General features: G+C 34.8%; 1 protein-coding gene across 1 annotated transcript in view; it reads right to left on the bottom strand.

The window, feature by feature from the left end:
• The window catches only part of LOC139692126 (dynein beta chain, ciliary-like), a 160,005-nt gene that overhangs the window by 119,584 nt on the left and 26,725 nt on the right, over positions 1 to 13,696 (bottom strand). The window contains exons 13-16 of the mRNA XM_071590168.1: positions 11,796 to 11,950; positions 10,603 to 10,795; positions 9,087 to 9,223; positions 4,959 to 5,077 (exon numbers count right to left, since the gene is read on the bottom strand). Of these exons, the coding sequence (XP_071446269.1) occupies positions 4,959 to 5,077; positions 9,087 to 9,223; positions 10,603 to 10,795; positions 11,796 to 11,950 (604 nt within the window). The remainder of the gene's footprint in view (positions 1 to 4,958; positions 5,078 to 9,086; positions 9,224 to 10,602; positions 10,796 to 11,795; positions 11,951 to 13,696) is intronic.

The raw sequence follows: 13,696 nt of genomic DNA, 5'->3' as shown, positions 1-13,696 counted from the left end.
ACCATCTCTTCCTTTGCCTACCGTCGCATTCCAATCCCCCATCACTATCAAATGTTTCCCTGCAGGAACACACGCGATCATGTCCTCTAACTGATCGTATATCCTATCCACCTCTTCTTCCTTATGGTTGCTCGGTGGCATGTATACCTGAATTATAACTAAGTTCGTCGGTTCTGCTTTTATCTCCACTAGTAGTATTCTATCCGTTACCTGCTCTATGTTGACTACGCTTCTTCCTACCTCTTCATTTAATACTATGGCAACCCCTCGTTGGCTCTCGTCCCCACCGCTGTATATTATTCTATACTTATCACTCCAGTAATCCCCGCTATCTTTCCATCTCACCTCGCATAGACCTAAAATATCTATATTTCCCCTTTCCATATCTCGCTTAACATTCTCCAATTTCCCTGTCCTCATCATTGTCCTAACATTCCACGTTCCTATTCTAACTAATTTGGTTTTCTTCTCCTGCGTCTTCTGTCCTGCTGCTGCTGGTTTTCCCTTGCAAGGGTTTCGTGGGATGATGACCGCGGAAGCCTTGCCTCCCCCGCTGCCGGGCACGACACACGGCCGATTGGGCCGAACCCCGTAGTTGCCAGGACTCATATTCTCTGTATTGCCCATCATTTTAATCTTGGGAATAAATTGAGATGGTTTCCCATTGCCTTCCTCAATAGTGTTTTTAAAGTGACACCATCACTCAATGGCCGCCCCACTGGGGTCAGACTCCTTTGCAGCCGCCTTACAGAGGAACAGATACTGTGTGTGTACTACCTTTCATCTGGCTCCTAACCTTCAACTTATCTGGACTACAATGATGCCGTGGGGCAAGGGCTTGTGTGCTTTGATGGACCCGTAGAGCTGTGCTAATGGAAGCAATGATATTTGCTCCTGGTAGGGTCACCCATGCTCCTACGGTCTTTTATGAAATGCAGTGATTTTTTTCAGTTCGGCATGGTTTTAAATATCAAAGCAAAAAAAAACTTCCACGTTTCATGCTACTGTGGACTACCTTTCGTCTGGCTCCTAACCTTCGACCTATCTGGCATGGGTGACCCTACCAGGAGCAATTTTTATTACTCCCGCCAGCACAGCTCTAGGGGTCATCGGAACGCACAAGCCCTTCCACCACGTCAAGGTTGTAGTCCGGGGAGGGATATATATATATATATATATACATACACACGAGGGTCATCCGGAAAGTAGTACCCGTTCGTGCCGCATGAAGTGCTGACGACGCGAGTAGCCGCTGGACGAGGTCAGATAGCTTCAGTGGCTTGTCTGCCTTCTCTGAGCCAAGTTGCGTGACGCTAGCATTGCCTGTGTTGTTTCTGTGATTGTTTACAATGTTTAAAAAAATTGAGAACGCCGCCAGTTGTGAAGTGAGGGCAGTGATTAAATTCCTCAATGCAAGAAACGTTCGCCCATGTGATATTCATCGCCAATTAAAGGAGGTGTATGGAGACAATGTAATGGACGAGTCGTCTGTTCGGCGGTGGTGTCGCAACTTCAACATGGGGAGGGGGAACACACACGACGATGAGCGTTCGGGGAGACCGTCTGTCATTACAGACCAACTGGCGAGCTCAGTTGACGAATTCGTGAGGAACGATCGGCGCGTCACAATTGATGACATCTGTGAACATTTTCCCAATGTTTCTCGAACAATTGTTCATGAAATTGTTAAACACCATCTGCATTATGCAAAAATTTGTGCAAGATGGGTCCCTCGCGTATCTCAATGAGCTGGCGGCGAAGGACTATGCAGCAGGAATACAGAAACTTGTCACACGTTATGACAAATGCCTTAATTTGCTTGGAGATTATGTTGAGAAGTAGTTTAAAGTATCCTCTTTCAAATAAAATTTTTTATGTTTGTTAATATTTACTTTTGTGTCTTTATTTCACGAACGGGTACTACTTTCCGGATGACCCTCGTATATATATATATATACATATATATACATATATATATATATATATATATATATATATATATATACACATATATACATATATATACATATATATATATGCATATATATATATATATATATACATATATATATATATATATATATATATATATATATATATATATATATATATATATATATATATATATATATATATATATATATATATATATATAGACGCACACACACACTAGTATAATTACATATTAATTGGTTAAGCTGGAATTGATGCGTAGCGATAATTCCAGGTATTCATTTAAAGAATAGAACATATTATTTTTTAATAGGTTGAACAGCTTTTTCTTTAAAATTGGTACTTTTGTTTCATATTTGATTTCATGGGGAAGTTTATTGAATAGCCTTAAGCCCATTGCTTTGGGCCCATTAGCATTATTGTGTGTTCTGACAAATGGCAGGCGCAGGTTATTGCAGGTGCTTGTGTAGTGACTATGGTAATTGTGGTTGGACTTGTACTGAGAAATATTACTCTTTGTATGCAAGATGACATTACATATATATACGCAAAGTACTGGTAATAAACCAAGTCTTTTGAAGAGAGGTTTACATGGTGCATTGCAAGGAGCATTGCTCATAATACAAATAATTCTCTTTTGGATTTTGACGATTATGCACATATGGGGAGAGGAACCCCAGAAGAGGATACTAAAAGTAAAATGAGAATAAAATTCACCATAGTAAATGGATAGAAGGACCTCTAAATTTACAGAATATCTAATATTTCTAACCAGGAAGCATAGGGAGCCTAACTTTCTACGTAATTTGAAAATGTGTTCTTCCCAAGACAGGTTTCTATGCAGGATAACTCCCAGGAATTGGGTACTGGAATTTTGGGGAATGCTCACACCTTCTACATCTACCAAAATTGCAGTGGAAACTTTGCTTTTATTTGTGAAATAAATCAGGCTGGACTTATTTAAATTGGGTTTTAGGAAGTTAAGAAGATATCATTCATTGAAAATCTGAGCTACTTCAGCTGCTCATTCTGTCAAACTGTCTACTAAGGAGGCTGATACAATGATATTTGTATCGTCAGTATACAGTATTGGGTCTATTCCCTTGATGAACTTAAGCTTATCTGGTAGATCATTGGTATAAATTAAAAATATTTCATTAATTGGTTCTTCTAGCAGAAAACGTAAAGCAAGTGTTGACAATGTCATAAAAAATGGGTGGCAATTAAACAACTGTGAGCACCAGACAAGTTGAATACTTGGGAAATATGTATGCCTGGTATTGCTAAGCAAACTACCTGATCTTAAAAAGGGTAGTATCAAATTATGTGCTGTATATTTTTAATGTCAATTTTCAGAAAACTGATAAGCAGGTTCAGAAAATAAGGTTACCAGAGATGAGAGACAGTGACAATATGGCCACAGGCGGTAAATACACCAATTATCACATAGTGTAGTTATGTGAGGTAATGACATACAAGATACTTTACAAAAACTTACCGAATACCAGAAAGCATAGAACTCCACTGAAAATAGTGATTGCTTATGGCATTTTAAAATGAGGCATTTACTAAATTTGACGATGGCATGCCTGCTTAGTGGCATGCTACAGGGTCAGTCAACAATGCAAGGAGCAAAAATGTAGCTCGTCTCATTCTTCTGCCGTGAAGGTTTTAAATTTAATTTGCCACTACATGAACTGTTGACCAAACAATTGAATTTTACCCTTGCCAATCTAAAATCTTCCCTTTTGTCCTCCTAGAGTATTTTTTTGTGAATTCTCAAACTTTCTTAAATTGAATCTGATTTTTCTACTTCAAATTAAATTCCCTGAATTTTCCAAGTTTCCAAGATTTTCCAGGCCAACAGCCACCCTGCCATAACAAGGAATAAATCAAAAGCCAAATGGAAAAGTCGTGCACTCCATATTGAACTTGGGTCTTTGGAGTAATTATTCACAGTGAAACCAAGGAGGGGTATAAAAAACATCCACTACCACTTGATGCTGAATACATACTTGCTCCAGTTCCTTTGCTACAAATCCCCTAAAAATAACTGTGTGAAAAAGTTTGGTTTTTTAACTGACACTCACATCTCACAACCCACCCCTCAACCCTTGGTGTCAAGTTATATCAGGAGTTTGAGATCAGCAGGGAAAAAATCAGGAACCTAATGAATATGAACAGCATCCAGTTACCTCCCTCAGATTGTTCTGGGTGAGTAAAGACAGATGAGAGAGTTTACTCCATGGTTTGGAAATCTAATTTGCTTAGATAGTTTGGGAAGAGAATTCATTTTTTTTTGGGAGCCAGAGGAGTTACCAGTTTGACCTAGACCAGATACCAGTTTTCCAGTACTTTTGAAAAGTGGTTTAAAATTTAAGAAGAAAAATTATAAAAATTTGATGTTCAAAAGTTTGAATGGCATATTATTTTAGATTACACTCCTTTATTGCATTGGTTATCGGATTGAAAACCTTGGGAACGCTAAGTGGTGCCAAAATATGATCAACAACTTGACTATATGTGTGTTCCAATCAAAAGACACTGTTCATATTTTTACAAAACAATAGTCGTTTATTTAACAGCAAATATGTTATGTCCTCCGTCAAGATGTAAATCAAACTTTTGAAATTTTGGCTGAAATCACTGCAAAAAACAAATTATCTGATTTCATTGGTATTTTGAAGTGGAATGACCAAACTTCAAATTAGGGATTCCTTTGGCTACATTAAGTCACTTCAAATTAAGTTTACATTCTATAACTCCTTCCACTTTATTGATATTTGTAAACACTAGCTACTAAATTTTTATGATACTTGGCCCAGGGGGCCTGTTTAATACTTGTAGTGCCTATACTATTTTATATTCTTTGAAAATAGTTAAAAAATAACAGAGAAACTTCTGGCTATAAAATAGAATTCAGCTTATTGCTATTTTAGGTGGCTGCTGGTACACTGCATTATTGTGAAGAGAATGGGTGAAAGAGAAAAATGAGAATACTTAACCTTCAGAATTCCAATCATAGTTCTTTTGAGCATGATCTATTAGGTTATCTATCCTTGACATCTCATACGCAATCAATGCAAACTCCAAATCACTGCAAGTTCTTCTTATTTGATTATACCTAGTAAAGTACAGTCATGACTTAAAACAAAATAAATTTAACAAAATGAATTAAATTTCAAATACAGCACATAAATCAAATACTTGTAACCTATAAAAAATACATTCTTCATTAGCTTAAAAGGCAATATCACCTTATTACACTAAATTTTAGGATTCAATTTTAACTTGTATACCTTATTTTGCCAGATATAAACCCAACATTTCTAAAAAAAAGTTTGAAATCCCATTACACTCCTTACATTTCATACGAGGGTAATTAGAAAAGTTCTTGGAGTGAATAGTAATAAACAACATGCAAAGTAATATTTTCTGGGATGGTAGCCCAAACATCCAGTACCAATTTGGCAACAACTGAAGGAGATGATCGTTTAACTATTCTGATTACTGCATAATCCCTTTCCCCGTGAACATCCAAACAGCAAATTGTGCTGCCTTGAATCTGTCCTTAAATTATTTGACTGCAACAGCCAATGGCTGAAGTGGGCCAGTCATGCCACCTGGGATAATGAGGTCTGTCTTTCCCACTTACTCCCTCACAGGATCTTGATAGAATACAAATATAGATAACAATTAAGAAGAGCACCCAATCTCCTCTGCCAAATAACTTTTATTCATTCTCTCATCCAAATCTTCTGTCATCCATCCGTTTTCCTGCGTTTGTACATGGTTATCAGCTGAACATTTGTCTTTTTTCTGTTTTCCACTTAAAATAATGTGCAGGAGGTTTTTCTTCCCATTATCAGTAATTTGCAAAATAGAAGTAATTCTATATTTTTTATTAGCTATGGTTTTCACAGTCATTCATTTGGTACCCTTCTCTGACACTGCAGTCAGGCCAGGTATGCAAAGACAAACTTCAATAGTGTAAAACCACCATTTGTGTTAAATCCTCGGCCATCATTCCCTATTTCACCAAACAGGTTAGTTTGTCTTGGTGCAAATGAATTTCGCGTACCACTGCCTGGTACCAAGCTTCCCTTTAAAAGTGTTAATAGGCACTAAACCAGGAGCATATGACATCAAACAGCAAATCTCGTCTTCTGCCCTATTGACATTAACCAGCTTCAGCTGAATTTGAAGTTGGTCTATTTCCTGAGCTATTATGAGGGTTGCTATTTATAATTTGAGCTTTGACAACACTAACACTAAGTACTTTAGGTGCCATCTGACGTTTCCATCTGAAAGTTTGACCCTTTTAACGCTAATTTTCTTCAGAATATTTTGTCGTTTGATCATAATTTATGTTGTTTACAGTGACTCGAAAATTTTATCTCAGCAAAAAAATGGAGTTAACTCGTGAACACTTCTGTTTGCTGATTTTTTATGACCTACGACGTGGATCATCAAGACTGGAGTACATTGACCAACTTATTTCCCCTTTTGGTGATGAAGCCCTTTGCCACTGGGAAACGCTGGTATAACAAATTCCATTATGGCCACCATTCGCTCAGTGACGAAAGTTGTGAAGGTCGTCCAAAATCAGTTGTTTTGCCAGAAAACATTGATGCTGTGCAAGAACTAGTGTAGGAAGATCATCATGTGAATTATCGTGAGATTGAGGAATCCTTGGGGATTAGTATGACGAGCATTAATAAGATATTGCATGAATAATTAGCTGTGAAAAAAATTTGTTCCGGTTGGATCCCACATAATTTGATAAAAGCTCAAAAAGATGCTCATGTCTATTGGTGTAAAGACATACTCAACAAATACAATCGTGGTTCATCAAAAGCTGTATATAACATCTACGAAACAAAACCGCAATCCACTGTATGGATCTTCCAAGATGAGCCAAATCCGACAAAAGTGATTCATGCACAAAGCACACCAAAGCAAATGATCACCTGTTTCTTCGGAATCACTGGACATGTGGCCACCATACCAACATTAGAGCAACGTAGAACCGTGAATTCTGAATAGTACAAGAGCATTTGTCTGCCAGAAGTGCTTGGTGAAATACGGAAAAAGAAGCGCCAATGAAGGATCATTCTTCATCATGACAATTATGATGTAAATGAATACATGTAACTCTTGCATTCAAACATATTTTTGCAGTTTCCACCCTTCACCTATCATTATATTCAATAGTGATGATTGATAGTAAATGCATCGTGGTCATACCAAGTAAACAAACACAAGTAAATTGTTTAAAACATTTTTTCTTATCTTTCATAGGTTTATAATAACATTTAAATATTAGAAGGAGTGCTCCACATGTGCAAATTTTTGTTAAGGTTCTTAAGCAAAAGATAAGAATCCAGATTTGATGTTATTGGCAGTTCTAATCACAATCCTGCCATAAGGGTTGATCTCACTCATTTCAGGCTCATTTGTTCTGAAAATTAACTCAAATTTGCAGTAATGGAAGAACTTGGATGTTAGTTGCATCATCAGATAAAATTGAGCATAATTGCAAATGTTCATTAAACTAAAACCATTAGTAATGAGTGACTCTCACAGATCGGCTGAAACAACTACCTATTTGACTGGCCAAAATGTTAAATTGATGGTTTATCCTCTGTACAGCCCTGATTTATCACCAAATGACTTCTTTTTATCCCTGTTTATCAAGAAAAAATTGCGTGGCAAACATTTTTTAGCGCCTGAAGAAGCCATTGATGCATTCAAAAACCATGTTTTGGAGGTACCTCAATCGGAGTGGAAAGTGTTACGAAAATTGGCAAAAGGATTATCATGGAGGATACTTCGAAAAACAATAAAGCCCTTTTCAGTAATTAATTACTGTCTTTTCATCATTAAACTGAAAATATAAATAGCAACCCTCGTATCAGTGCCTCCCTGTGAATGATGTAACATGACAAAGGTACACTGTACACCCAACCTTTGTGTATGAAGACAACATTTCTCTTCCACAGCAGAAAATCGGCTAATCGTGGACCTCTAAATGCAAGCCATGATGTCAATGGGATGGTGTGTATGGGATAGCTTGGCTAAGTGAAGTCATAAAAACATGTCCCTATTTCATGATACTTTTCTGATACTAGATGATTAATTATAAGAACAATTTGATACCTTCTCCTGGAACCAAAACAGCTGTATATAAAACTGTTACATCAACTTTACTTGATTTCAAATAATAATTCAATAAGGATACATTATAAGTCAGCTGGGACCACTACTTCACTATTTTAAAATCAGATTTTTCCTAAAATTAAAATACATGCAATGAATATTCTACTGTAGTACATTAAATGATGGGTTTACATAGAGACAACATTGAGGAAATCTATACAGATCATATCAATGTTTATTAAAGGTGATAATTCAATTATATGAGCAGATGCAGGTTTTTATCAAGAAAATATTTAGTAAACCAAACAAACTGTGTAAATTCAGGTATAGGATTTTCAGATAAAAGGTGACGACTGTCAGGTGCATATCAAGTAGCCAATTCAATACAGTACAATGGAGGAATATTTTCCAGGTAATTTGGAATCATTAGAAACTGAAAATGGCACTGTCATGCATTTTAAGCAAGAAACACTTTTAAAATTCTACAATGAATTTCTTCATATTTGTGATATTTGTGTGGACATGGCAGTCCAGTTGCTAGAGCACTGAGCTACTCACTGGAGGGCCTAGGTACAATTCCACCCTCAGGTTCACAAAAATGGGTAATTTTTTAGGTACCAGGTCTTCCTGTGAAACACAAGGAAAGGAACATGTCCCCTTACCTTGATGTGTTCATTTCACATGCTATTGGGCTTAGTACTAGATGAGTTCTACCCTCACCTAGCTAATCCACTTTTGAGTTGATAGCTGAGGCTGGAGTTTTTTGTACTTTGAAAAGTAAACCATTCAATGCCACATATTAAAGAGCCTATCACTAAATTGATCAGGAGTTAAAGAGAGATGACCGAGGTTGGAAGTGGATTAGAAGGTTGGACATACAAAATATAGATAAAAAAAGGATGAAAGAGGAATGCCAATGGTACTCACAATAATTAATGAGGGGTAGGAATAAACATAATCAGAGGAATACTTACCTAGCTATAATCTCATTTAAGTTGAAAATGTATACTCTAAGGGTCTCTAAGCGACTGTAAAGGTCTAGGGCTTCCTGTGGTATACCAGTAATTTCCATCCAATTCATGTAATGTACTTCTCGAAGGACTGCCTCCAACTATAAAATCAAAGAAAAAGCTTTACATATGACTATTCACTGAACATGTCATATTATTATCTATTTAAACAGATGTAAATGAATACATGTAAATCTTGTAATCAAACATATTTTTGCAGTTTCCACCCTTCACCTATCATTATATTCAATAGTGATGATTGATAGTAAATGCTTCGAGGTAATAAGTAAAAAAATACAAGTAAAATATTTAAAACATTTTTTCTTATCTTTCATAAGTTTATAATAGCATTTAGACATTAGAATGAGTGCTCCACATGTGCACATTTTTAAGGTTCTTAAGCAAAAGATAAGGATTCAACTTTGATGTTATTGGCAGTTCTAATCACAATCCTGCTATAAGGGTTGATCTTACCCATTTCAGACTCATTTGTTCTTAAAAATTAACTCAAATTTGCAGTAATGGAAGAACTTAGATGTTAGTTGCATCATCAGATAAAAATGAGCATAATTGCAAATGTTCATATAGCTAATACGGTTTAAGTAATGAATGAAAAGCTGCATGAGTGCAAAGAAATGTTTAAAAAAATGGAGCTGCATTTGGAAGTCTGAATTGTGTCATATTATGAGATTCAATTATGCTTTCATGTTTCCAACTTACATTTTCAAAAGCTATAATAGAAAAAAAACTATTTTACATGTTGAGATGTATTGCTGAGTATTATCTGTGGAGTTAATTTAAAAATTATAGGAATTAATTCATTTTGAAACATTTATTTCAAGAAATTAGTCATTGAAAAACTTCATTACTGTACTTTTCAACATTTTATGCACATATTTAATAATTACTACATTATATGCCATTACAACTCCTGATAATTTGTCCTTCACCTCCCTGTGGTCCATACATAACCACAGGTGATTTCAATGACACAGCACAAAGGTTTCTTAGAGGTGCATTTACACTGTCTTTTCTTAACAATTTATTGCATTCATGCAAGGCAATTTAAATGATGAGACAACTGATCCGTGACTTCCAATTACAGCCACTTGCTTTCAATGCGGTGCTTTTTAAGACACCTTTCTACATTTCCATAGGAACTTCCAAAACATTTGGAAGAGATGATAATTGAAGAGAGGTAATGTATATCAGCATGAGAATTTTATTGTTAACGTTTCTTTGATGCTTCATTGAATATGGACCTTGCTGGGCTTGTCTATCACTGAGTCTTTCACTCAAATAAGCATTCCTAAAATGAAAGCAGTACACTTCGCAAAGTAGCCTAGATCATAGCTCCCCTCCCACATAGCACACTGCTTTCATGAAGGTGTCAGAAAGGCACCTTCATCAGTGTGTAACCATGAATACAAGTAGAATCCAACATAGGAATAGTGAAGCATAGTTAATGTGACATGCTTACCTGTGGGTGAAAATTTAATTCCAGTTCCAAGTTCAGCTTAACTTCAAAAAGAGGATTTTCAAGGTTCCTTTTGCAATGGCTAGGCACTTTTAAACACCACTCTTCAAACTCATCTGATTCAAATTTTTCAATGTGAGCTAACATCTCATTATACTTGGAAATAACATATTGAGCATCCACACTGCCTACAATTCTGTGCAAAAGAAACAGGATGACTTTCCTTGTAGCGCATTCTTACCTTAGCAATCACTGAAGAAACAAGTTCACTCAGTGAAAGTCACTGTCTATGACCTTAAAAATTCTCTTCAAAGATGGCTAAATGCATTGAACTGAGTGAAAAAATTAATTTTATTGCTAAAACATTTTTCATCACAATGATATAAAATGCTCCATTTTTACAATATTGCATGTGAGGGGTAATAGTAGTTGAGGAAATGAGGATTTCTATTTTAGGTAAATTATGTTTATAATTTTCCAATATTTTTTATGCAATTGTCAACACATCACGAAATTCAAGACCAAAATTTTTTGATTTGCCTGATTTCTCCATAAATATTGAAAAAATACCATTTATGCAACAGTAAAAACACTGATATACCAAGAGCTAAAATAATAACACTTTGAATACAACACTTCCACTAGGATTAAAGGAATGATCTGATGTCTAGGCTAGCTTTGATTGTTCAGGGCTGCAAATGATTTCTTAGTCTAGTATACTGCAGGCTGAAATTTTTTTGTGCTTCATAATCTTATTTCAAATGAAAAACTATGACTCTTACATGCATGAAATATGACAAAAATTTGAAATTATTTCAGGAGCATTATCAAATTCAAAACTTCTGAACTTACCCAAAAGTTTATTTTTTAAACCATTGATGTACAGAAAAGTATTCATCAACACATTTGTTATTGATAGCATCAGTAACTTTCATTTTAAAATTGGCTACAGAATACTATGGTTTCAAGCTTTTACTAATATATATGTTATTCCTGTGAATGTACAAAAATTATAAGGTATAATCTAATACTATGATTATTATTGCTTGGATTTTCCAAGGGCTATCTTAGCCATATACATTTAATTATACTTTTGACAAAAGTACATATATAAGTAAACAAGAGATGAATCATTATCAAATGGGTTTCACATCAAATGATTAACACAGCCCTTACCCAGATGTAAAGACACTTACGGATGCTCAAGCTCCTTAAATGATTCAAATGGTTTCTCAATTCTTTGCCGCATTTTATATGTCCAAAGCAAACGTCCTGCTACTGGTGGCATGTTAATATCAATAGGCATTTCTCCTGTTTTCTTGTAACTTGTTACTTGCTCATCATAAATTTCCTAAGTAAGACACAAAAGTCATGAATTAATACAACAATATCAAATAATAAAATAAATTAGAATTGAGGTTGTATGCAAGTCTAATTAAATAATGCAATTGGTTCCAGAGAAAATGGTGACTAGAAGGGAAATTGGGGCTTGGATTAAAAATTAATGACACAGGTAAATATTACCATTGCATATAGGAATGAAATAGGATACATGATATTACCTATTGCGAAAATTTATCTTTGCTACTAAAAAATGCAAAATAAATTAACTAAAATTCCAGAGACTATAGCAGGATGTTACGCCTTCTGATTCCTCGGCAGTGTGAAGTCATCATATACTCACATCCTACTACAGCCACTGATTCTAAAAGACTAAACTCAATGGTTATAAAAAACTAGCATAGAAAACCTACTCAGGACTATCACATCATTATCATGCCTCATGGATTCAATACTCTTTGATATACAAACTAATGGTACATATTTGTTCAAGTTTAGAAAGGAAACTTCCTTGAATAAGTACTCTCAACAATGTATCCAAAGAGGTTTATGGTGATCTAGTATTTGCAGAATTACAATAGTTTCTACTAAATGAAAGGCACAAAAGCACTTACATATATATAAGCTAGATATAAATGTTCTGGTCATTTAATTTGGAAAAAAATATTTAAAACCAAATTAACCATGCATTTTCACTTCTCAGATTGGAAAAAATATGATAATGAAGCAGAAGTTAGGTAAAAATGGAGAGGAAGAAGAATTTTCATACTTTCCAACCATTTCAACAGGACTTCATCCACGCACCTTAAAGATTCAGACAAACTAATAGGAATCAGCAAAAGGCATTATTTAATCCTTTGGGTACCATCAATAATTGCTAAATTAGGTCCAAAAATTGGCCAACTATTTTAAAAATTAAATTATTATTAAAATTAAAACCATTAAATGTTTGTGAAATAATCACATTGCATATGTTTTCAAATTAATACAACAATATCATTATGACAGTATGGTAATATGCCCACTATAACAGTAATAAAAGGTATAATTGAGTGGAACTGATAAATAATATAGTTATCTGTGATATTGGTAATTTATGCTAAACTTGACACAAGGCAATAGAGAGAGAAGTTATGAAAGTAGTCCATATTGGAAAATAAAAAGCCCAGGGACCAGTTGGTGCCCAGCAAGAGACAACTTAACTCAGGGCCTGGGAGGTGATTCCTTGATAATAATAATAATAATAATAATAATAATAATAATAATAATAATAATAATAATAATAATAATAATAATAATAATAATAATAATAATAATTTTATTGGACATTAAACAAAATAGTTTTGCAATAGTCTTCGTCATATAGATACATAGTTTAGAGATTATGGTTACATAAACACATATTACAAATCAAATATTACATATTACAGTCAAAATACATTTGGTGAGACAAATGATTGTATGTCTATCATGGACCACACAATTTTTGAATCAAAAAACTCATTTACTGAGTAGAATGCTTTTTTAGTCAGCCAGTTCCGGATAACTTTCTTAAACTTGGGCACACTCACAACTTTAGCCTCAGAGGGCAATCTATTAAACAAACGAATTTTTAGAATATTGAAAGAATTGCTGTTCTTGGCTAATCTGCAATAGGGAATGTCTAGTGTATCGCTGTTCCTTGTATTATGAGAATGGAAGTTAGACCTTTTCTCGAAAGAGCTAAGGTTTTCCTTGACATTACATAGGCATTTAT

The sequence above is a fragment of the Hetaerina americana genome, unplaced genomic scaffold (genome assembly GCF_022747635.1).
Source record: "Hetaerina americana unplaced genomic scaffold, ioHetAmer1.1.p SCAF_4, whole genome shotgun sequence".
NCBI classification, from domain to species: domain Eukaryota; kingdom Metazoa; phylum Arthropoda; class Insecta; order Odonata; family Calopterygidae; genus Hetaerina; species Hetaerina americana.
Note: the sequence above shows the minus strand (reverse complement) of the source record. Positions and strands in the feature narration are given on the sequence as shown.